Source organism: Tursiops truncatus, chromosome 16, assembly GCF_011762595.2.
Source record: "Tursiops truncatus isolate mTurTru1 chromosome 16, mTurTru1.mat.Y, whole genome shotgun sequence".
Lineage (NCBI taxonomy): Eukaryota > Metazoa > Chordata > Mammalia > Artiodactyla > Delphinidae > Tursiops > Tursiops truncatus.
Genome location: NC_047049.1, coordinates 58,564,628 through 58,586,481, shown reverse-complemented (window position 1 = coordinate 58,586,481; position 21,854 = coordinate 58,564,628). Strand labels below are relative to the sequence as shown.

General features: G+C 48.7%; 2 protein-coding genes across 3 annotated transcripts; both read right to left on the bottom strand.

Annotated features, from left to right (window-relative positions):
• Window positions 1-826: 826 nt before the first annotated feature.
• On the bottom strand, window positions 827-7,575 carry MYOZ1 (myozenin 1). The gene is made up of 6 exons (XM_004314679.4): window positions 7,529-7,575; window positions 6,271-6,361; window positions 5,166-5,344; window positions 2,949-3,195; window positions 2,412-2,577; window positions 827-1,341 (listed from the first exon to the last, which is right to left on the bottom strand). The coding sequence occupies exons 2-6, from the start codon at window positions 6,341-6,343 to the stop codon at window positions 1,110-1,112; spliced, it is 897 nt and encodes a 298-aa protein (XP_004314727.1). The 5' UTR covers window positions 6,344-6,361; window positions 7,529-7,575; the 3' UTR covers window positions 827-1,109.
• Window positions 6,294-19,581, bottom strand: SYNPO2L (synaptopodin 2 like). 2 transcript variants are annotated; one of them, XM_073793447.1, is made up of 7 exons: window positions 19,271-19,581; window positions 17,884-18,035; window positions 16,938-17,452; window positions 12,011-13,553; window positions 7,529-7,630; window positions 6,583-6,647; window positions 6,294-6,361 (listed from the first exon to the last, which is right to left on the bottom strand). In XM_073793447.1, exons 1-6 carry the CDS (start codon window positions 19,373-19,375, stop codon window positions 6,638-6,640), a joined length of 2,427 nt encoding a protein of 808 aa, XP_073649548.1. In that variant the 5' UTR covers window positions 19,376-19,581; the 3' UTR covers window positions 6,294-6,361; window positions 6,583-6,637. The 2 variants fall into 2 exon arrangements, with proteins under 2 accessions (XP_073649548.1, XP_073649549.1); XM_073793448.1 differs by lacking the exon at window positions 7,529-7,630 and having other exon boundaries at window positions 6,301-6,361.
• Between the last annotated feature and the right edge of the window lie 2,273 nt (window positions 19,582-21,854).

Below are 21,854 nucleotides of genomic sequence, written 5' to 3'. Positions count from 1 at the left end.
TTCCATGAAAATTGAATCAGTCCAGGCAGTCTAGGAACCTAATATAATCATTAATGGCTCATGGAGTTAGCTGAATTCAGCCAGCTCTCCTCAAAAGTTATTTTTCCAGATATGCATCAAACTCTGACTTTGTGGGACATAAGAGTAAGTCCGGGACTCTAAAGAAACCCCATGCTTTAAGTTAATAAAAAGAGTATTGTTACTCATTCCTATTGGATTCTCATGGTTTCTTCCCAATCATAGTGCTTTCTGGACACAACTGCAGTGCCCCTATGACCCTTAGATCTTTTCTTGATGTGTTCACAGATGAGCCAGGCATACTATAACTGCAGATGGTTTCTCCCACTTCCTTCTGGATTCCAACATGGCTTCCTATTCTATTTCATCCTTTTGGGAACCTGTAACCTTTGACATATATTCCTAAGCTCACTCTCGTGTCATCTGGAAACTTTATGGCATGCTCTCATTCTGTAAAAATTGGGTAATCCTGATTATCCCAGTTTCTAATCAGCTTCTTAAAGAGAGCTAACGCCAGGGTAACCAACGCCTATTTCCTAAACACAGCACACAATTGCTGCTTAGCTTTGCCCACATATGGGCCAGCACATGTGTTTGTCCATGATTATTTGTCTTATGTACTATTCAATAAGTATGTCTTTGTATACACCTATGAATGTGCTTTGGCAGGTGCGGATGTGGGTGTGGGTGTGTAAGTAATCAGGTCAGTCTTGAAGTCCGAATAATGGATGTATGGTATTTTACTTTAATTAGTCTCTGTGCATTGTTAGCCTCAGTTTTCGTCTGCCCTCAAATATCAGAGGAAGAATGAGTTCATTTCCTTGAAGTTTATTAACTGTTACCGAAGGCAGAGAAAATTCCATAAGAGAAGGTTCCACACAGAGCAAGTGGAAGGGGAGCTCTGAGTTGGTAAGAAAAAATGCTTGGAGTGGGGACTTGGAGTGAAGGATGGAAGGGCAGATCTCTCCTTTCTTTTTCCCTCCATTCCCACAAGGATACTGGATTTTCAGTGGGGGTATCCTGCTCAGCATTCCCTCTCCAAAATGGAACCAGAGAGGGGAAACTTGATACAAAGTAGAGGTAAAAACACCTCACAGCTCCTCTGTTTCTCCATCCAAGGGGATGCCAATATCCACGTTGTAGTCTACAGGCTCCCCAGAGCTCAGCCAGGGAATAGGGGTTCGATTGAAAGAAGGCCTGTTGGAGAGGTTCTGGTTGTAGAGGACTAGGGGTTCACTCAGCAAGGGCCCCAGGTCAAACTTGGGCATCTGGAAGGTCATGCGTTTGGAGGCCTTCTCATATCCACCATAAGGCATTGCTGTCCTGAAAAGGGGACACATTATTTAATTAAAAGCCAGAACAAAAGAAAGAGTTTTGTCAGTGGGATGTTACACTGTTTTGAGGATAGGGAAGTCTGTGAATTCTAGTTGCAGATTGCTTCTGCACTCCTTATTCTTCTTCTCCCTAAGTACTCCATTCCCCCTTCTGGTTTGCTTGTTTCCCCAAAGCTAAAAATGAGAAAAGTAGTCTAGTGTGTACTAGATAGAGAGTCTCATGGATAGTTGTAAGCCAAACCAGTCACATTTTCAGAGAATTTTACCCCAAACACTATAGACTCAAGGGTCTGAGGTCACCTTAAATTATAATGACCCCCCTCAAAACCCCTACCCCACCTTCAGTGGATAGTGCGTGCCCTGGATGAGAGGAATTAACATTTCCTGGAAAATCCAGGCACCTTAGGACCAAATGCAAAAGCACTTCTCTAGGGCTTCCCTGTCCCGTTTTCACACAGTCTAGAGAAGCCCAGTTCCAAAAGGATAGATACTTGAACCTTACTAAAGTAGGGTATAAAGAAATAGAATCTTCAATAGCATAATAACTTGCTGTGGTGCATAATCTATAAAAATTCTGAATCACTATGTTGTACACCTGAAACTAATATAATGTTGTAAGTCAACTATACTTCAATTAAAAAAAGAAAAGAAAAGAAAAATAGAGTTATACTACAAGGACAGTAATGGAATTGTAACCTTGAATGAAGGGAGCCTCAAGAAGCCTTTAAGTGTGTAATATATTATTCCCATTTCACAGTCAAGGCAACCACAGTCAAGGCAACCAAGGCTCAGAAGTAGGGTGACTTTCCCACACCGCTATGAACAGCTATGAACATAACTATGAACTAAAATTCAGATCCTGCCTCCTAGCAAATTTTTCCTTCATCATACCATGCTGTTTCTGAGCTAGAGTGAAAAGACCAAAAGCCTTCAATTGTGGCCCCCAAATTCCTCCCATGCCTCCTCATCCCCCTGAAACATTTGAACCAGTCTCCATTCCAACTAAGGGCATGTTGCCATACACTGGAATGCATCAGGTTCCTTCCACATCCTCCTTACCTGTTGAAGGACTTATACTGAGGGAGATCAGCTTTGGCCCCGTGGGCCAGCAGGTTGATGCCAAGTTCCACTTTTTGCTGGGAGTCAACCCCCATGGCTCTCTCCCATGGGGAAATATAGGTCTTGAACACAGTGATATGTTTTCCTTCTCCACCTGCCTGGTCGTCTGGCAGCCATGGGAGAGAAATAATAATAAGTCAAATAATAGCAGTTAGTAGCCAATGGAAGTTAGTCTCAGAGCCCTGCACTAGAGAAGTTGCTGGGGCCAGGGACCAAAGGTAAAACATCTTGGTAATTGTAGAAGGTTTGTGAAATAATGACAGCCTGGAGTCGGATTTGTGATACAAACTGAAAGGCTAGAAAGGTGACTGAGAGACAAGGCTTCTGGGTGGAATAGACACGTCTCTGTATCCTTATGGACCCAGTCAGGCTATCTCAACAGGCCTCTCCTGCTTCCTACACCCAGTCTAGGCCTCATTCCTGGGTATTTCTCTGCTTTAGAGACCAGACACCTTATTCTTGGGTGAGGATACTTGCCTAGTCCTGTCTCGCCAACCCCTGCAGTGCCAGCAGCTCCTCCTTGGCCAGTCTGGCCCCCAGGACCATCTGTACCCCGATATCCAGACCCAGGGCCCTGATGATGGTGATGCTCGTCAGAGCCATACTGTCCGGCAGAGCCACTTCCCCCTGCCTGGCCTCCACCGCTGCCCTTGCTGTAGGAGAATCCCTGGCCAGCTGTACCCAGCTGTCCCCCAACTGTGGGAAGGAACTTCTGGAAGTGATCCTAAAAAGAAAGGACAAAGTAAGGGGAAGGTTAGCAATGGGTATGGGGAATACCATAGCAAGTAGGAGGTGATCAGAGACAATGGACAACCAGAAGACACTGAATCATCTGAGACTCCCCCCTTCAATAGATGGTTAGCAGATAGCCTGACTGAGAGAAATTAAACTCTCCTTAAGGGATACAACCCCTATGGCTCAGTTCGAATTACATCTAGGATGGGGGCAACTCATTCTCCAAAATCCCCTTTCCCTCCTTACCAAGGCAAAGAGGACCAAGAGTTCTGCTCAACTTAGGTTTGAGAGATTGGGGCTGGCATGGAGAACCCAGCCTCAAGTTAAAGAACTACAGAGATCTCTGCTCCTCCCCTGCATCTTGTCTAACAGATAAGTCTCTTCTCTCTCTTCCTCTTCCTCTCCCTTTCTCCTCTTGGTGCCTGTTGGACCAGGACTTCCTGACAGTGAAACTGTAGTGGGTAGGGGGAAGGGAAGCCCAAAGGGCAACACTGGATCCATCCCCAAAGCCTAAAAATAACCCTGCCAACTCCTTCAGGAGGCTCTCCTGGCCACCCACCGAACACACCCCCATGCTCCACCCAGTGTAACCAGACACAGGCAGGGGGGAGGGCTTTTGGCCTCCTAAAGTTAGATATGACCGGCTCAGCATTTTTATTCAGCTCCTACATACGGGCAAATGGCAGATACTCCTGCCCCTGGCCCCATGTAGGCATCTATTTTCACTCTCCCCTGGCTGCCCAGGAAAGGTGGAGGGGGAAGAAAGGAAATGGAAACGATCCCCTCCTTCTCAGCTGAAATATCTTGTGCCTGGTCCCTCTCCAATCTCTACTTCTCTTCGGAGAATGATCCTGACTAGGAGACGTAGGACCTTAAAGCATGGTTTCGGTCCCCACATCTGTGGTGCTTACACTGACCCTTTAGATAAAAGAATGGCTCAAGAAGAGATGGTTATAAAAATTCACTTACCTCTTTCTACGGTTGCCAGATTTTGCAAAAAGAAAAAATCACAGGACACCAGTTAAATTTGAATTTCAGATACACAATAATACTTTTTAAGTATAAATATGCCTAAGTATTGCATGGGACATATTTAGATATGAGAGTATTCATCATGTACCTGAAATTCAAATTTAACTCGGTGTCCTGTATTTTTTAATTTAATTTTCATGTCCCAAATATTTCATGGGACATACTTATATTAAAAAATTATTGTGTATCTGAAATTCAAATTTAACTAAGTGTCTTCAATTTTTTTTTTTTTTTTTTTTTGCCATGCTGCGTGGCTTGCAGGATCTTAGTTCCCCAACCAGGGATCGAACCCAGGCCCCTGGCAGTGAGAGCACCGGACCACTGGACCACCAGGGAATTCCCTAAGTGTCTTCAATTAAAAAAAAAAAAACTTATGTCCCAAATATTGCATGGGACATACTTTACTAAAAAATTATCTGTGTATATCTCAACTTTATTTTTTTAATTGAAGTAGCATTGCTTTACAATATTATATTAGTTTCATGTATACAACATAGTGATGCAATATTCTTATAGACCATACTCCATTTAAAGGTATTATGAAATATGGGCTTTATTTACTGTGCCTACAATATATCCTCAGTAGCTTATTTAGTGTGTATCTCAACTTTAAAATATAGGGCTGGGCATCCTGTGTTTTATCTGGTAATCCTATCTTTAATACTTAACCATACTGGGAAGGAGTTTTCTCGTTGAAGGTGTGGGCTCCCCACCCTGCCTCACCAGCTCTAAGATACAGATTTAGTTTCAGAGGTGGGCTGTAATTCACCCTGGAGCTATTGGGGGCTCGCTGTATCTGGGGGGTTAATGAGCTTATAAATTAGCTGGGAGGGGAGGTTGGTCATATTTTAGAGACTTGGGCGGGGCCTACCAAGAAGCTGTCAAAAGAGGCACGAGGCTTTCAGAGTAGTAAAGTTCTGAACTCACCATTGAGCTGTCAGAGAAGACATCAGGGTGGTTTTCATAGATAAATTTCTCCACCCGCATCTGCCGCAGTTTGAACATCTTGGAGCCCCGGTTAGTGAGTAGCGACAGCTCCTCCAACATCACATCCCTTGGGACGCTGATCTTCTTGCCCAGGTTCAGGCCTGAGCTCTCCTGTCCACCTTTCAGGGAGGTGGGGAGGCAGAGGCAAGGGAAAGAGGAAAGTAGGGTTTTCTAGCTCCAAATGAAGCTGCCATCCACAACTAATTAAGTGTGTGTGTCCCAGCAGAGATCACTGAGGGAAGCAGATGCTGTCTGTGATGTCTGATCAAATTCTATCTAGTTTATGAGGGATTTTGATTTCCTGGGTTTGGAGTTGGAGAGAATGTATGGGAAATGGGGTGCAGAGTGAGACAGTGGGGATACTAGAATGGGGTGAAGACGGTGAATGGGGTAAAAGGTATGGGGTACAGGGCAAAAGAGTAAAGAAACATTATAGATGGAGGTCATTGGGGAAACTGTAGCACGGGGGAAAGCCCAAAGCCACCTCTAAATATATACTCCTATCTTAACTCCTTTGCCTTCTCTTCCCCTCAGTAAACTGGCTGCAAACGGCTTCTAGGTATTGATTGGGAGAGCTCTTCACATGCTGTACTCCTACCACCCCCAGGAAAAATGCCTGAGCAATTTTCCATTTTAAGTGCCTATACGAGGCTCCTTAGCTCTGGGGAAAGAAGTAAGGAAATTAACCATTTATTGAGACCTTACTCTGTGCCAGTCTCCATCATACATATTTTCTTCTCAAACATACCTCACTGACCTGTGGGTCCTGTTGTCTTGGACCTGTGCTGGGTAACATGGCATGGGTGTTATTGTCTCAGATTACAAGGTGAGAAGGGTGGAAGGGTGAGTAGTCAGTGTTGAATTCTTTCTTCCTTTCCCCCCTTCCCCCCACCCCTGCAAACCTCACCCCCACCCCAAATTCCTCTTGTCTCTCCTTATCTCTTCGCCTTAAGACACATATAACCTTATGATACTTCTGGGGCTCATGGGCCAGAGATACTCTCAATAAGAAGTCCCACACTAGGTAGGTGCAAACATGCCATACCTCCAGTGAGTTCCATGATCAGCTTGCTGGATTTCCGCTTCTTGTTGGGGGCAGGGGTCCCTGAGAGTGGCATTGTGGAGGTGGATGGAGCCTGGATAGGGTGGGAAGGAGGAGGTGAAAGATGGACAGGGACTGCGGTGAGTGTCTACAGTAAGGCACTGCTTAAGGACTTCAGGGAGCAAAATTTCATTAGATTTTTTAAAAGAAGTACATATTTCTCTAAAAGGTGAAAAACCATTGCTTTAGGGCTTCTCTTCTTGGGAAGCAGGGCAGAAAGTATAGAGGCACCCCTTGCCCCTGCCTTCTACCAACCTCTTTTCAGCTGTTTTACATAGAGCTGTTGCCGGTCTTAGGAACACAATATGTGTTAGGAGGGCCTGGGGGTAAAACAAACACATTACTTACAGGTCAGGTAATGCACCCAGGTTTCATTGGTTTGGCATGACTTGAAGCTTTTATTTGTACGGGGCTCCCAGACTGGGATTATCATTGCAAACTCTGGCCTCTCAGTCTTCCCCAAGCCCCAGAGTGGGGTTGGGGGGGGGTGGAGCAGAAAAAATGTTCTGCCAGGGTTGAGGAGATCCAGCCAGAAACATTCTCCATAGGATGGAGAGGTTATTGCCCCTCCACCGGGCCAGCTGGATCATGGCCTGGGAGGTGACAGCAGTGCTCCCACTCAGTTTCAGTCACTCCCCACCCCCCAGACCTGGAGTGGAGAGGGAGGTCAATCTTGATGCATGTCAATTCAGCAATATCATAGCAGTGGGGAATTCAGGGAGGACAGGAACATAATCATAGGATCTGGCAGTGGAGGGGGACAAGCTGGGAAAAGATACAGATTCCAGCCCCTCCTTAACAGAAGTTGGCACTCAGCGAAATGTCTTCTGCTGAGTCCTGTCTCACAGCACATCTGCGATTCTACTAGCTTAGTGGGGTCTGCTGAGGCCAGAGTCCAGGAACTGCTAAATAGATTCTCCCCATACCTCTCTCAGCCCCAACTAGGTTCTTGTTTTCCATCCAGCCTCTCAGACCCCCTTCTCATTCCTCCAGTGCCACCCCAAAATCTCCAATCCCCCCACCCTCTTGGGCCCTTCTCCTTCCAACTCTCTGTGGCTCCCCTGAACTGGACAACTGGGAACTGAGTACAGATGGAGGAGGGAGGAGCTCCCCCCAGGATTAAGGGTCACTATTACAGACACAGACACAGCAGTCAGCAGAGTGGGCTCCAGCCCCTCTGACTATAAAGCTGGAGACTTACCGGCTGCTCAAGCGGTGGTCAGCTCTCCCTGGGGTCCAGCAGCTTTGGAGGACTGTGCTGCTGTGACTAGAGAACCCGAGCTGGGCAGGCGTGGGGGCAGCACTGGCAGTGGGGGAGGGAGGGTGGTTATTAATAGAGACGATGAGCGCAAGCAGCTCAAATGGCACAGGGGTACTGAGACCCTGGAACCAAGATCCCATCCTCCTTGCCCAGAGGCTCAGGAAGGGGAGGAAAGTCCTTTGGAATTCTCTCACTAAGCTGTCTGAGCCAAGGATCAGTCTACCCAGGGACTCCTCTTCTTTGGCACCTCGAGGCTGAGATCCAAAGAAGCACTCAGGGAGAAAGTGAAAACTGAGAGGGAGAGAGGAAGCAGGCAGCAAGTGGTGAATAAGAATTCGGAGTGGGAAAGTGAGAACCAGGAGAATGTGTCTGGAGAGCCATTCGGAGACAATCCAGGCTGGAGCTGGAGGGACATGTGGGTGAATTTTGGGGGTGGGAGGGTTTAAGATGCTATGTTTTGGGAAGGAATTTCTGTTCACAATGGAACTGCCCTTTGAAAGTTCCTGGATAGGCTGGTCTTTCCTTTGGGAGGGCCAGATTTTGGCAGGATAAGGGACCAAATTAACCAAATCCAGTAGTTAGGCTATCAGGGATGATGTGGGAGAAGACTTGACCAGTTTCTGCCTTTTCATCCCCATTTGCTGTTCGGGTGCTCAGTTTAGCCTGCTCTGCCAGATAGATGTCACTTTTTTTTTAAATTTATTAATTAATTTATTTATTTTTGGCTGCATTGGGTCTTCGTTGCTGCACGCGGGCTTTAGTTGCGGCGAGTGGGGGCTACTTTTTGTTGTGGTGCGCGGGCTTCTCATTGCGGTGGCTTCTCTTGCTGCGGAGCACAGGCTCTAGGTGCGCAGGCTTCAGTGGTTATGGCTCGCGGGCCTAGAGCACAGGCTCAGTAGTTGTGGTGCACGGGCTTAGCTGCTCCGTGGTGTGTGGGATCTTCCAGGACCAGGGATCGAACCCGTGTCCCCTGCATTGACAGGCAGATTCTTAACCACTGAGGCCGCCACCAGGGAAGTCCCAGATGTCACTTCTACCTGAAGGGGTACACGTAGGCTTCTGACCTGCCAGGGCTTTACTCTCTGAGGCTCCTACTTGGGATTTTCTTCAAAGGGAGCACACACCCCATAGGATCTGGACTGTCCCATTCACACTGGTCTAGAGAAGCCTCTGGGAAAGGGCACAAGCTTGAGAGCCCCCTCCAGGGAAACCTGTCATTTGCCCGGCACCTTCCTCGGTAGCTGCGTGAACATCCTGGATCCTTCTCCATCTTCTGCTCAGGTTTTGTAACCAGCTGCTGTACCTCTGCTGTATCCACCACCCTGTTGTGGCTGCCTTAGGAAGTGGCTTTTGTAGTCCCCAGAATACCTTTCTGTCCCTCTGTGAGCTACCCACTCTTCCTGACCATGTCCTTTTCCCATCCTGAACTTTATAGGTTCAGGTTAGGGGCTGAAAGTTCGCCCTGCTCCCCTCTACTTGGCCTCTGCCCAGACCAGTTTAGCCTCCAGATTCCTCATCTTTTGTCCTTTTTCTCCATTCTCTCCTAACCCAAAGAAGCAATTAGATGAAAAAACATAAATAGCAAAAGGTGATTTCGTCATCATTACCATCCTCCCCTCAAAAACTAACCAAAATTTTGGTCTCTTATGATTGAGTACCTAAAACTACCTAGTGAATGAAGACAGAATATTTAGCCTAGGCTCTCTGAGCCCTTCCTTTGAAATTCTGAGAGGCTGCATATTTGGGAGAATCAGGGTCAAGGGCCTGGTTATTGGCAAAAATCTGCCCCCTGCTGGTAAAACTGGGGCAACAGAACTTCCTCTTCTCAGAAGTCTAATTCTAGCCGCCTTTCAGTGCCTTCTCTTTATTAGTCTCAATCCACGCTGATCCACCCTCTCTCTCCTTCTTCCCTCTCTCACCCCACCTTCAACTTCAGCCATTGCTTTCCCTTCATTTCCTCCAGGGTGTTGGGAAAGCAGGGCCTTTCCAAATTGTCTAGGTTCTGTAAGCTGAGGCCTCATCTGAGAAGTATGGAGCAGGGGATGGAGAAGGGGAGAATCTGGAGAGAGAGAACTGGGGGAGTGATGGAGGTGGCTACACTGGATTAGGACAGAATTGGTAGAGAAGAGCAAAAGACCAGGGGGTGAAGGGCAAAACAGTAAAAAATAGGAGGGTAGGAACTGAGAAAGAGATCAGGAATCAGGAGATCAGGGGTATGAATTAGAGAAGATGAAGGGGAGACCAGGATTTAGGTATAAAACTAGAAGAGATGACAACAACAGAAGATATGGAGCATAAGTTTATTCTTGTGCACAAACCAAAGTACTGTGACTCACACTCAATATGCAAAGGAAATTATCAATTTCCAGATCAAGCAGCAAGCGTGACTGGTGGTGGTCATGGTGAGAGGGGAGCCCATATCCCTCTAGGATCAGAGATCAGGACCTAAGCTGGAAAGAAATAAGAACTAGGGTTTGAGGGATGGGGTAGAACTAAAAAGAGGTTTTGGCTCTGGGTGTTTCCCTGCCCTTTCTCAGGTAGTTATGACAAGCTGCAGAAGACAGAGGGACAGATTCAAAGGAGGTAGCACAGATACCTGTCTTTCAACACTCAGCACACACTCTCACATCCCTCCACCATCATCCCCCTTCACTCTAACAAATACATTCTTCTCCCTCAAATTTCTCCCCAATTCCCCTTTTGTGTACATGATTGGTTTCTTATTATCCAATTTTACTCTCTACCAACACTGTAGTCTCCCTCACCATGCTTCTCTCTGAGGCTCGATCAATTTCATTCATTTCTGTTCTGCTCCTGGTTTCTACCTCACTTTCCACATCATGGTTCTTTTCTCCTTTCTGTCTTAAGTTCATGAGACAATGAAGCCAATGATTTGTTCATTCTCAGAGGACATTTTCTTTCTTTCTTTTCACTTCTTGGATGCTTTGTTGCTCAGCATGGGCCTCTCCAGTTGCTAACTTTCTGAAATCCCAAGGAACAGAATTCTTAGTTCTACTCCTGGTCTAGCTGGTATAACTCAACCCATACAAACTGCCCTGGTCCTTCGGGTCTCCTCATACTCTATGAATTTCACCAGATGCTCTACACCTGCTACAGATGATGATCTTTAACTCTAATGAGTCTCTTTCTCCCCACCAGACATTCTATGTGAGGATAACTGACTCTTCTTTCATTAGTGCAAGGGTAAGACCCAGATTGGGTCTTTATTTAGACGGCTCCTCTTACTCTTGCCTCAGACAGAAGAGCACATCTGTGTGCACGCACACACTTGCACACACACACCTAGGAAAATGCCAGACAAGCTTGGGAAAGAAGAGTGAGGAGCAGCAAATGATTTCGTGCAAATAGGGGTCAGTTCAGACCCTTTGCTGCCTGTCTGGTGGTGAGCTTCTTGCCTGAGGTCTCAGTGGTAACTTCTCTGTCTTTCTCATTGACTGTTAAAACAAAGCCCACAGAAAAAAGCACAAATGTAGAGAAATGGAGACTAGTGGAGGAGTGTAGGTGAAGAGACAGAGTTAAAGACAGAGATCCAGGCAAGGAGCTACAAAGAGAAGCACAGACACCAAAGCAAAGATAGTATTATAGGTTGGAAAGCAGCAGGGAGGTTAGGAGTCAGGAGGAAGCTGGGAGATGGGACACCAACTCCAAAACTTTCTCTGGCAGGAGGGAATTTAGCCTGCAAAGGAGGGGTGGTGGGAGCGGGGGCGGGCGGGTTGGGTAGAAGCAACTTTAGGAACTAGCTGTTCCACCTCCCCTTGGTCCTGGGAGCTGTGTCCTGTTCAGTGGTGGCCCGCCCCAGGCCTCCACACATGAGCCTGCCATCCTGTTCTAGTAGCTGAGAACCGGGGCCTGGCTACCTGGAAGCCACAGGAGCTGGGGGAGGTCCCAAGACCCCTGGGAGACTCTGGAGGAGGGGCTGGGCTAAGGACAGGGGCTGAGGCCAGCTCTGCCCTCCAGATGGGCTCATCCAATGTAGTGGCTGCTCGGGGGGCAAGCACAGTGGGTGCCAGGGGCTCTGCAGTGGGCTGGGGCGCTGGAGTCGAAAATCGGCGGATCTCCTGGACTCGGGCAGTTTTGGGAGGCACTGAGGAGGTGGGTCCAGGAGTCGGGGGAACCTCATCAAAACAGAACATGGCACTTTTAAGTTGGTAGGGCTGGTGCCGCATGAAATCCAAAGCCTTAATGCCCTGCTTGGGGGCTGCCCGAGGCCCTTGGGATTGGATCTTACTAGGGAGAGTTCGGGCAGCTTGGGGGAAAAACGGTGAGAGCAGTGGGTTGTAAGCAATTGGAGGTGGGGCACGGATATTGGGTGAATATTTCCAGGAAGGGGGCAGGGAGGGGGTAGGAGAAGGGCTTCTGGGCCGAGGGCCAAGGCCAGGACCAGGTGCTTCCACCACATACCTGTCCGCTCGGCTCTGACGCTTGGCAAACAGCTCCCCACCCCTGCCTTGAAGCCTTGGTGGTTCAGGGATTCCAGCTGAAGGGGCCGCCCCATTCACTAACCCATCGAGGAACCCTCGAGAAGGGGGCTTGGGAGCCACTGGGGGTGGAGTCTTAGGAGTCGTAGGGGGTGGGGTCTTGGGAGCCATTGGAGGCGGGGTTTTAGCTGTCACGTGAGGCAAAGTCTTGTAACTCCTGCCCCCCGGTGGCTGCATGAAGTTGCAGGCTTCAGCCCCGAGGCTCAGGGCATCCTCCTCTGGACAAGATTCCGCACCCCCAGCCCGGGGTTTTTCATCCAGGTTCTGCACCAACGATAGCAGCTCCGGGTTGGGCGAGTTCTTCGTCTCCTCATTTCCCGGCCGAAACATCTGCTTTCGGGTCCCCCGACGCCGGGCCTCCTGGAGGATGCCGGTGCGAGCAGCTGGCACGGAGATGCGCTTCTCTCGAGCGCTGGAGGGCTCAGGGGCTGCGGGGCCAGGGGCGGGGGCCTCTGGGCGTGCAGCAGGTCGCAGAGGCGCCGATAGGAAGATAGAAGCGGTGGAGGTCATGGCAGCTCCGCTAGCGGGGGCGGGGGGCTCTGGGGCTCCGCCTGGCGTAACAGGACGATTGGGGGCTGGGATGTATAGGGAGCTGGTGGCCGTCACGGGGCCGGAGGAGCGTGGGGTGCTGGTAGAACCGGGGGTTGACACGTGGCTGGGAACCCCTGAAGAGAAGCTGGGCAGAGGAGTGGTCCCCTGCGGAGAGGACAGGAAAGGCGGTGGGACGGCGCTGAGGCCTCCCAGGCTGTCATTTGCCCTTTTGGGAGCCAGGGGCCGGAAAATAACCGAGGTGGTACCTGGCCGCTGCCCTTGTAAGCCCGGAGTAAACGGCCTGGCTGACCGGTTAAAGATGCTTGGAGCTGGGGTAGAGGCTCCACTGCTAGGGAGGAAAGGTCTGGGGCTGGCTGCAGGGGCCGGCGAAGGGCTGGATGGGAGCACAGCCGCCTCTGGCGGAGCGCTTTGTGCCCGAGGTGGTGACTGCAGGCCCTGCCCGTTGAGCGTGGCGGCTGGACCATCCCCGGCCGGCTCCTGAGTGCTAGAGTCTGCGCGCTGGCGCTGCTGTTCAAAGAGTTGGGCCCCTCGCCCAGAGGCCTCACTCAGCTGCCCTCCCAGCCCCGGGCCCTGGCCCTCTGCTGCGCCTGAGCTCGGCCTGGCCAGCTCCATGTCCAGGTAGGGGCTGTCCCAGTCGGACTGGTTGGTGAGGCTGCGGGCGTCGGAGAAGGCCTCTTCGTCCAGCTCAGACTCACTAGTTGGAGGGACGCCGTCCTCCTCCCCAGCGCCTGTCCCCGCGGCAGCCCCAAAGCTCACTAGGGTGTACTTCTTGGCTCTCTGCCGACGTTTCTTAAACATCAATACCCCCTTCGAGTGGGGGTTGGGGGCTGCGGTTAGCAGGGATGCAATCGTCCGGCATTTGGTCTTGGCCTCCTTCACACTTCTCTCTTGGAGGCTCTCTGCCCTTTGCAGTTCTGGGGAGAGGAGGAGGGAATGGTCAGGGAGCATCTTCTGTTCCCCAAGGCTCTCACCCGCCCCCCCACCCCCTCCCCCCACCAGCCAGCTCCCTCAGGCCTCCCACCTCTGGTCTTCTCACTGGCCTGACCCACAAGGTCTCTCCTGCCTTTGGCAAAGTCCTCTAACTTGGGGCCAGAGTGGAGGTGAAAGGTGAAACCAAGGACAGTGAAGGGAAGGCAGAGGGTAGTTGGCTGCCCTGACACCACTCTGACCACAGCTCTCCTCCTATCCTCTCTTCCCTCCTGTCTTTCAGGAGATTGCTCTTACCCACACCACACGCATGCCTCCCCTGCTTCCCTCCATTCCTGGCTGGCAATGTGAGGCTGGGGTAGAAGGGGGTTTACTTCCCATGGCAGGCAAGGACATGAAGCAGGTCCCACGGTAAGAAAAAATAAGAAGGGGCACTTTTCTCCCACCAAAGAGACCCTATTGGGGGACTTCTCAGAAAGTTTGGGACTTATCCCCTCTTCCTACCCCTTACCCTATAATAAGGACACAAAGGATCCTTAGCAATGAGGATCTTCATTCATAATTCCACTATCATCGTGTGATCCACGTCATATACATTCATAGAAATAACTCCCACCACACATCACTTCAACAAGGATATGGCTCTAGGGAGAGGTGGCTATGGGCATATTTTCTCATCTGTACTTTTCTCTCACATCCCCATATACTCTAGCTTATATACATCCTAGTTCATATACACATGTATAAATACACGTGTCCACACAAAAACATACATGCATACTCAAGGTGGCCCTTCTTCCCAGAATTCCCCTAGCAGAGACACTGTCACTAACAGTTGGGACAAAATTTAAGTGCCTTCTAAATCCAAGGTGCTCCTCTGTGCCTCAAACCCCTGCTACTCACAGGCAGGGATGGCTTCAGATCTGAGATGCAGGAAAAGCCAGAGTGCTGCTCTCCAAGGAAAGCTTCCAGATCTTTAGGATATCTCAAAGTCACCGGTTGATACAGTCTCCTTTCCCCCAAGCTGAGGGTGGGAGTGGGGTGGGCTTCTTTGACAGAGCTGCCCCCTATTTTCCAAGCCTTCTGGGTAGAGAGCTCAGGTAGACACTACCAGGCAGGCACGCAAGCACTGTGTGCTAAGGGGAGCCAGGACAGGGTTTCCCGTGCCACGTGGGGCCTGGGAGGTGGAGCCAGGAAATGGGAACGCTGCCCTGCTGCTAGGACCCTGACTCGGACACAGATACTCTCCGATCCATGATCCCCAGTTCCTCCTGAAAAATTCTTGAAATTCCATCTACTTTCCACTCAAGATATCAAAGCTCCCTTCTGATTAGGGCTCTCATTCCACCTATTCCAACGTTCATAGCACACAATAGTACTGTGGACTAGAGATAGGCACTGGAGTCATAGTTTAGTTCAGATTTTTGGTTCTTGGGAGAGTTACTTCATCTCACTGAAGTTCAGTTTCCTCATCTGTAAAGAAGGATGATAACATAATGTCTACCTCATAGGGTTGCTATGAGGTTTAAGTGAGATAATGTAGGTAAATTTAGCATTTAACCTAAGCCCCACTGTGAGTAATTATTACTATCAAAGCTTTCTTGACACTAGCTGCACATGTATCCAGACACTTTCTTGTTCACTCATATCTTCTCCCACGGACTCCCACATACGTGCTTTCATGTATTCATAGATTACTCACACTTCTCTCTCACACATACACCCTCTCTCCATGAGTTTTCCATAGCTCATGTGGTCACAAACCCCTTTGACATGTGACCATAGCATCAGCCCATTCTGAGAAAAGGGCAGTGAAACTCTTAAGAAAAGAAGGAAGAGGAAGGAAAAAAGGAGGAGGGGGTAAGGGAGTAAGACCTTTCCCAAAGACCTCCCTTCCCAAACTGTTGACGTAGTCCCCTCCATTCTAGATTCCAGAACTCTCTTGGCTGTGGGAGGGTAGTACCTGCGTAGAACGGGTCCTGGAGCTCAGGAACTGGGCTTGGGGCTTTGTCGCAACTGGCTTGGCTGAGAGGCTCTTGGCTGATGGGCTCAAAAGTCTCCATGCCGAGAAAGGCAGTGTTGGCTGGAGCAGAACCAGTTTGAGGCACCCCCCACGCCTTTTAAAGCCCCTTTGTCTTATCCCCAGAGCTGGTAGCTGAATGAGCTCACTGTGCTATTTTTGGAGCCTGGCCCCCCTCCCTTCTCTGGGCTGCCCCACAAGCCCTGGTATGATGGACATGGGCACCTGCCTACCCTTCCCCCTACCCCACCACACTGGACAATGAGGTCTGCTTGGCTAAAAATATCCCTGAGCCACTCACTAACTACAGTCTCACCCAGCATGATGGGGAAGGGAGAGGGTGCTAAAATGAGAATTGGAGATAAGCATGAGATCGTGGGTGTGCATCTGGAATTTCTTTGTGGGACATGGGACACTCTCAGGGATGTCTGATGGTAAAATGTCACGTCCTTAGCCTCTATTCCAGACTTAGAGGCACAAAATTCTATGGATCAGGAATCAGAATAGTGGAGGGGAGGAACGAGAGATGAGAACTAGAGGGGTAACCCTGAGATTTCCAAGGTGACAAGAAAGGTCTCTAGAGGAGGGGTATGGGAGGCATAGGACAGGGAGAAAGTTCACTCTTAGACTTTGTTCTGTAGCTCACATCAAAAATAGTAAAGAGGGCTTCCCTGGTGGTGCAGTGGTGATGCAGGGGACAGGGGTTCATGCCCCGGTCTAGGAAGATCCCACATGCCGCGGAGCGGCTGGGCCCGTGAGCCATGGCCACCGAGCCTGCGCGTCTGGAGCCTGTGCTCCGCATCTTAGGGCCTACATTCTCGCCTAAGATAAGAAGCCAAAGATCCCTCCCACCACCACTTCCTAGAGATCTCATGACTATTCCATAGCCTCCCAGTCCCCAGGAATCCTAATGGAACTAGCAATGTCAAAGGTAGCTCTGATGCTATGCCTTCAATTAACACTGAAGAGTCCCTGTATCCCTGTCCTGCTTCCAAATACTCCCCTGACCCATGTCTGCACTCTGCCCTCACCCCGTCTGACACCTAGCAAAATCATAGCAACGACAAGCAAACCCTTCATCAATTCATGTCCCTTTCCAACTTCCCTACTTATCCTGTTCCTGGGTTGGGTTGAGCCCCCTGTACTTTTTTGTCACGCTAGTTCAAACAGCAAAACTAATGGGGATCGTGAGAATAATTATTTTCCCCTCCTATCCATTACTCTTCTCCACCTGTCCCCAGGACTGTATCCAAGGGAAGCATAAGGTAGGTGGAATGTATGGTTATGGAGTGTTAGATTTAGGGCTCAGATTGAAGGATCCTGACTAAGGAAAAGGAGTTCAGGCACTCACTGGCTTGTTTGGCCTTCTGAGTATAGGTGGTAGTCAGATCTTCTGCCACTGGGTGGGGAACAGGCCCCACCATAGGGATGAGATGAGGGCCAGGCCGGAGGGGGCCATGGGGCAACAGCAGGGCCTCAGCCGGGGGTGGCTGAAGGGTTGTCCCGTCCTCCCAAGATGGGGAGCTCACGCGGCTGTCATCCTGGCTGGGAGGGCCAAGGACACCAGGTGCTGGCTCTGCGGGGCTGTCAGACAGGTAGACCTCGTCAGGTGGGGCTCCTGGAGGGGTGGGCCTTGTTGGGCCTCGGCGGCGGGGTCGGCGGGTCTTTTCCTGGGTGGCTGGGCCATCAGCATCACTGTCTGTCTCTCCATAGTAAGCCTCACTGTCAGGGGGAGAGAGGAGGCTCCCAGGCAGGAGAGGCTGGGGAACTGGAGCACCAGGGGGCTCAGGACTCAGCAGAGACAAGGGTGACAGTGCCTGAAGCTCACCAGGGGATGGAGATCGCACAGGCCCCTCGTCCTCTACCCTGGATGGAAAAGATGACAGAACTTGAGAAATGAGCTGGATGACTGAGAGCTAGAGAGATCTGGAGGAGATGGGAGAAGGATGTAAGGGGAGAGAGGGGACTGGCATGTAGGTGAAATGGATGGGCTGGGAAGAGTGGAGATCTGAAAATGAACTGGTAGGCAAATCTGCTTGGCAGGCTTTGACTGGAAGTGGGTTTAAAGAGAGATGTGACGATAAATAGACAGGCAAAGGGCCTAAATAGGCCCACGCACCCACATTCAAGTGCTTTGGGAGGCATACACAAACATCTATACTCCAGCACAGATACACAAGCAGAAATGGGTACTTGTCAGTAGCTGAAGTCAGGCTAGTGAGACATAGAGCTGAGACAGGCAATGGAAGCCCTGGACTAGGGGGATGGGTGTAGGCTGGGGTGGGAGGGGTCCATACCGCCTGACGGTGAGGACAAGCTGATTCCCTGAGTCATCGATGAGGCTCATGGCTCTGGCATGAGAGAGGCTGGTGCAGGAAACCCCATTGACGGCCAAAAGCTGATCCCTTTCCCGGAGTCCTGCTCTGCCAGCCTGGCTCCGTCTTCGGATCTGAGAAGGTGTTGGAGGAGAGACTGTAGGTGAGGGAGGGCTCCAAGGGGGGAATAGAATGAAAGGAGTTAGGACAGGAGGGACCAGTGTGTGGATGGAATTTTACTTTACAGGGTAAGAAAGGATGGGGAGGGACAAGGGGTGACAGTTAAGGGGGGTCAATCTAGACGGAAGAAGGTACAGATTTGAGAGAATAACACATTCTTTAAAGGGAGGTAGGGTAATCACTGAATGAAAAAGACGGGGAAAACTGCAAGGGGGGACGGGACGTTCTATTGTAGAAATGGTGGTTATCCCCTCAGGATTTTCCTCCAGAGGAAATATCTATACTAGCCAACAGTTCTCTTCTAGTCCTTGGAGTCCTAGGCACCATTATCTACACAGTCAAGATTTTAGAACAGTACTCCAGATTGGAGGGAGTCCAGCAGATTCTGAGGGATTGCGATTGTGTATGTATAGGTGTGCCGGGTGTGCACACACATGTACATATGTTAAAGTAATAATAGTAATAGTGGCGATACATTTAGTGCTTACTAAATGTTAGGCACAGTGCCAAGCACTCTACGTGTTTTATTGAATTTAATCCTTAGAAGTTAGCACCTATGGAGTAGGTACTATCATTACCTACATTTTATAGTTGAGAAAATTAAACCTGTGCTATGAAACCAAAATGGTAACAACTTCATCTGACAGATCATATCTTGCCATAACCCTCCTAGCCTTAAAAAAAGTCTTGCCTAGTGAGAGAAGGGATCTGGCATAGCGAAAGAGGAGGACTGAAGGCTGGGGCAGGGGCAGGGCAGGGCTGGGCTGGGCTGGGCTGCGTGAGAACCTCAGATCATCACATACCAATTTAGTTAGAGAGAAATGACAACCTTCCCTACATTCCTGGAGTTTGGAGTAGAGGCACAGACCCAGGAGAGCAAAGACTGGATGGCCAGCCCTGAGCCTCTGTTGCCAGCCCTGGACCTCTGCTTCTATGAAATTGAGGCACAGTCTTCCTTTTTCTCTGCTCCCAGAAACCAGGAATTCCCTTTTCTAATAGCCCCCCACAAGAAGGCTGTGCTCAGACACTGCTCCCCCCGTCAGATCTGAGCATGCTTCCTCGACCATCTACCCACCCCCACTCCACTTCTTCACAGCCTCCCACTTCTCCCCCCACAGGCCACCACATGACTCTTCCCAAGTTCCCTTGGGTTCCCCTTTCCCTGAAACCTCAATATAGGCTCCCTTACCTTGGATACCTGTAAAGGTTTCCTCTGCTCGGCCCCCCCCTGAAGTCGGAAGCCCCAGGGGGCTCCCCCAGACAGTGTGACCAGCACCTCCTCCTCAGCACCCATCTCTCAGCTTGGCCTATGGCCTTCGGAGTTTGGACAGTGTCCCAGGGAGAGAAGTCGAGGTGCTGGTACCCCGTCCGGCCTGTCTGGCTGTCCTGCTTCTGCTGCCCTAGGCCTTCCACCCCACACCACACACCACAGGCAGGCAACTTGGCCCTGAGATCAGTACAGTCCAGCACACATGTCCTGTCAATCGAAGCTGTGCTCAAAATAGTTACCGGCTGTACTCCCCTCCCTCCCCAAGCTGTATTACTCCCAGAGCTAATTATAGTGAAAACTTCTGCCCTCCCCTGTCTCCCATTCTCCTGCATGGGCTTTTTACTCAGGACTCAGAGTACTAGCTCTGTGGGCTCTATAACTAATGTACATCCTTTCAGGGACTGTGCCTTCCCTGATAGGGTCATGGACTAATCCCAACTGCTCTCCTCCAAAGCTTATTTTTAGGTTTCCATTACATGAATGTGCCCTATGTTAAGAGATCTCTTTCTTTTAAAAAACATAATATTATGGTGCTGTAATTATTGAAGGCTACAGAGGTCCCTGGAATAGCTGCTCTGATAGCATGCTAAATGCTGTTTGCCTTGATGTTTGATGTAGTCATAGAAAGCACTTGGAATTTAGAGTCAGAACTGGACTTGGATTCTTGTTCTATCATTTATTAGCTGTATGACCTTGGGCAGTTACTTGACCTCATCAGTGAAAAGAGTATCTAAATATCCATTCATTCACTATTCAAACATTTATTGAGTGCTAGCTACATGTAAGCCATTGTGCTATACCAGTGGCTTTCAATTAACCCTGCATATTGGAATCAATTAAGTGCATGTTGGAATCACCTGGAAAACTTTTAAAGCTACTGGCTCCCTAAAATAGGACTGTGTATATGATTAGATGATGTGTAATGACATTTTACATATTACATGAATTTATATATTATACATTATACAAATACTTTATACACACACACACACACACACACACACACACACACACACACTCTCCCCCCCCCCCCCTCTCTCTCTCTCTCTCTCTCTCAGGCCCCTCAGCCTTAGGGATTCTAATTTTATTGGCCTAATAGCTGGTATGGCCATTTTATTTTTATTTATTTATTTATTTTGCTATGGCCAGTTTAAAAAGCACTGCAGGTGATTCTAATGTGCAGCCAAGATTGAGAACCAGAGTGGGAATACAGAAACCAATAAAATGCAACGTATCAGCCTCTATTCTCAAGAAACTATGAATTTAAACTCTACTACTTATTAGGAGTGCAACATTAAGCAAGACAGAGGATACCTACTTTCCTATGCTGACGTGTTAAATGGGATAAATTATGCGAAAATACTTCGAAGAGACCCCAGTTTATGGCAATTGCTCAACAAATGTTAGCTGAATTTTGCAAATTACTAATCTAGACTAGTGGGTCTCAATCTTCAGTGTGCAATGGAATTGTCTAGAGGGCCATAGCTTGCTGGGCCGCACCTGCAGAATTTCTGATTCAATATGCCTAGGGTGGGTCTGCAATTTGTAACAGGTTTCACAGGTGAAACTGATACTGTTGATCCCAGGATCACAGTTTGAGAAACACTGACCTCTACTATAAACTCCTGAGGACAGGAAAAATCTGCCTGTTCACTAAAACGTGCTCAATGCCTAATAAAAGATTCCAGCAACGACTAGAAGTGCAAGTTTTTCAATGAATGAACCACTTTGTGCCTCAGAATAACTAAAATTTACTGTGCACAATATGAGAGCAAGAACTTTTCCCCACATTGGTCATAAAATTCTTCACTTAATGTTTTTTTCCCTTTAAATGCTTCCTTTACACCAGTGCTTTTTCCCCATTTCTTTTCTTCCTTATTAAAAAAAAAACTTTTATTTTGAAATGAATTGTACATAATACATATGAACTATTTGAAAATAACAATAATGTAAATATCCATGTGAATATTAAGAAATAGAACACTATTAATATTATTGATGCTCCATTATGTTCCTCCAAATTATACTTTCCTCTTTCCCTCCCCAGAGGTAACCAACAGCCTGAATTTTGTTACTTTGGGGCTTTTTTGTTTGTTTCTTGTTTTTTTGGCCCCAGGCCAGGCTGCTTGCAGGATCTTAGTTGCCAGACAGGGACAGAAACCAAGCCCTCCAGCAGTGAAAGCGTGGAGTCCTAACCGCTTAGACTGCCTGGGACTTCCCACTTTGTTTTTTTTATAGCTTTATCATACGTGTATGTAATTACAAAACCTTAGTTAAATTGATGAAGAACTTTTGTTTGTTCACTACTGTATTCCTGGACCCAAGAACATGGCTTGCAACACAACAATGCTTAAAAAATAATTATTAAATGAAAGGATTATTGAAAGGATTAAATGAGGTTATGTATATTTTAAAAACTCCTACAAATATTAGCTACAATATTGTTATTATTAAATGGTGTAATAATAATTACTCCAGGAACTGTAGCTCTTCCAAAAGGCTG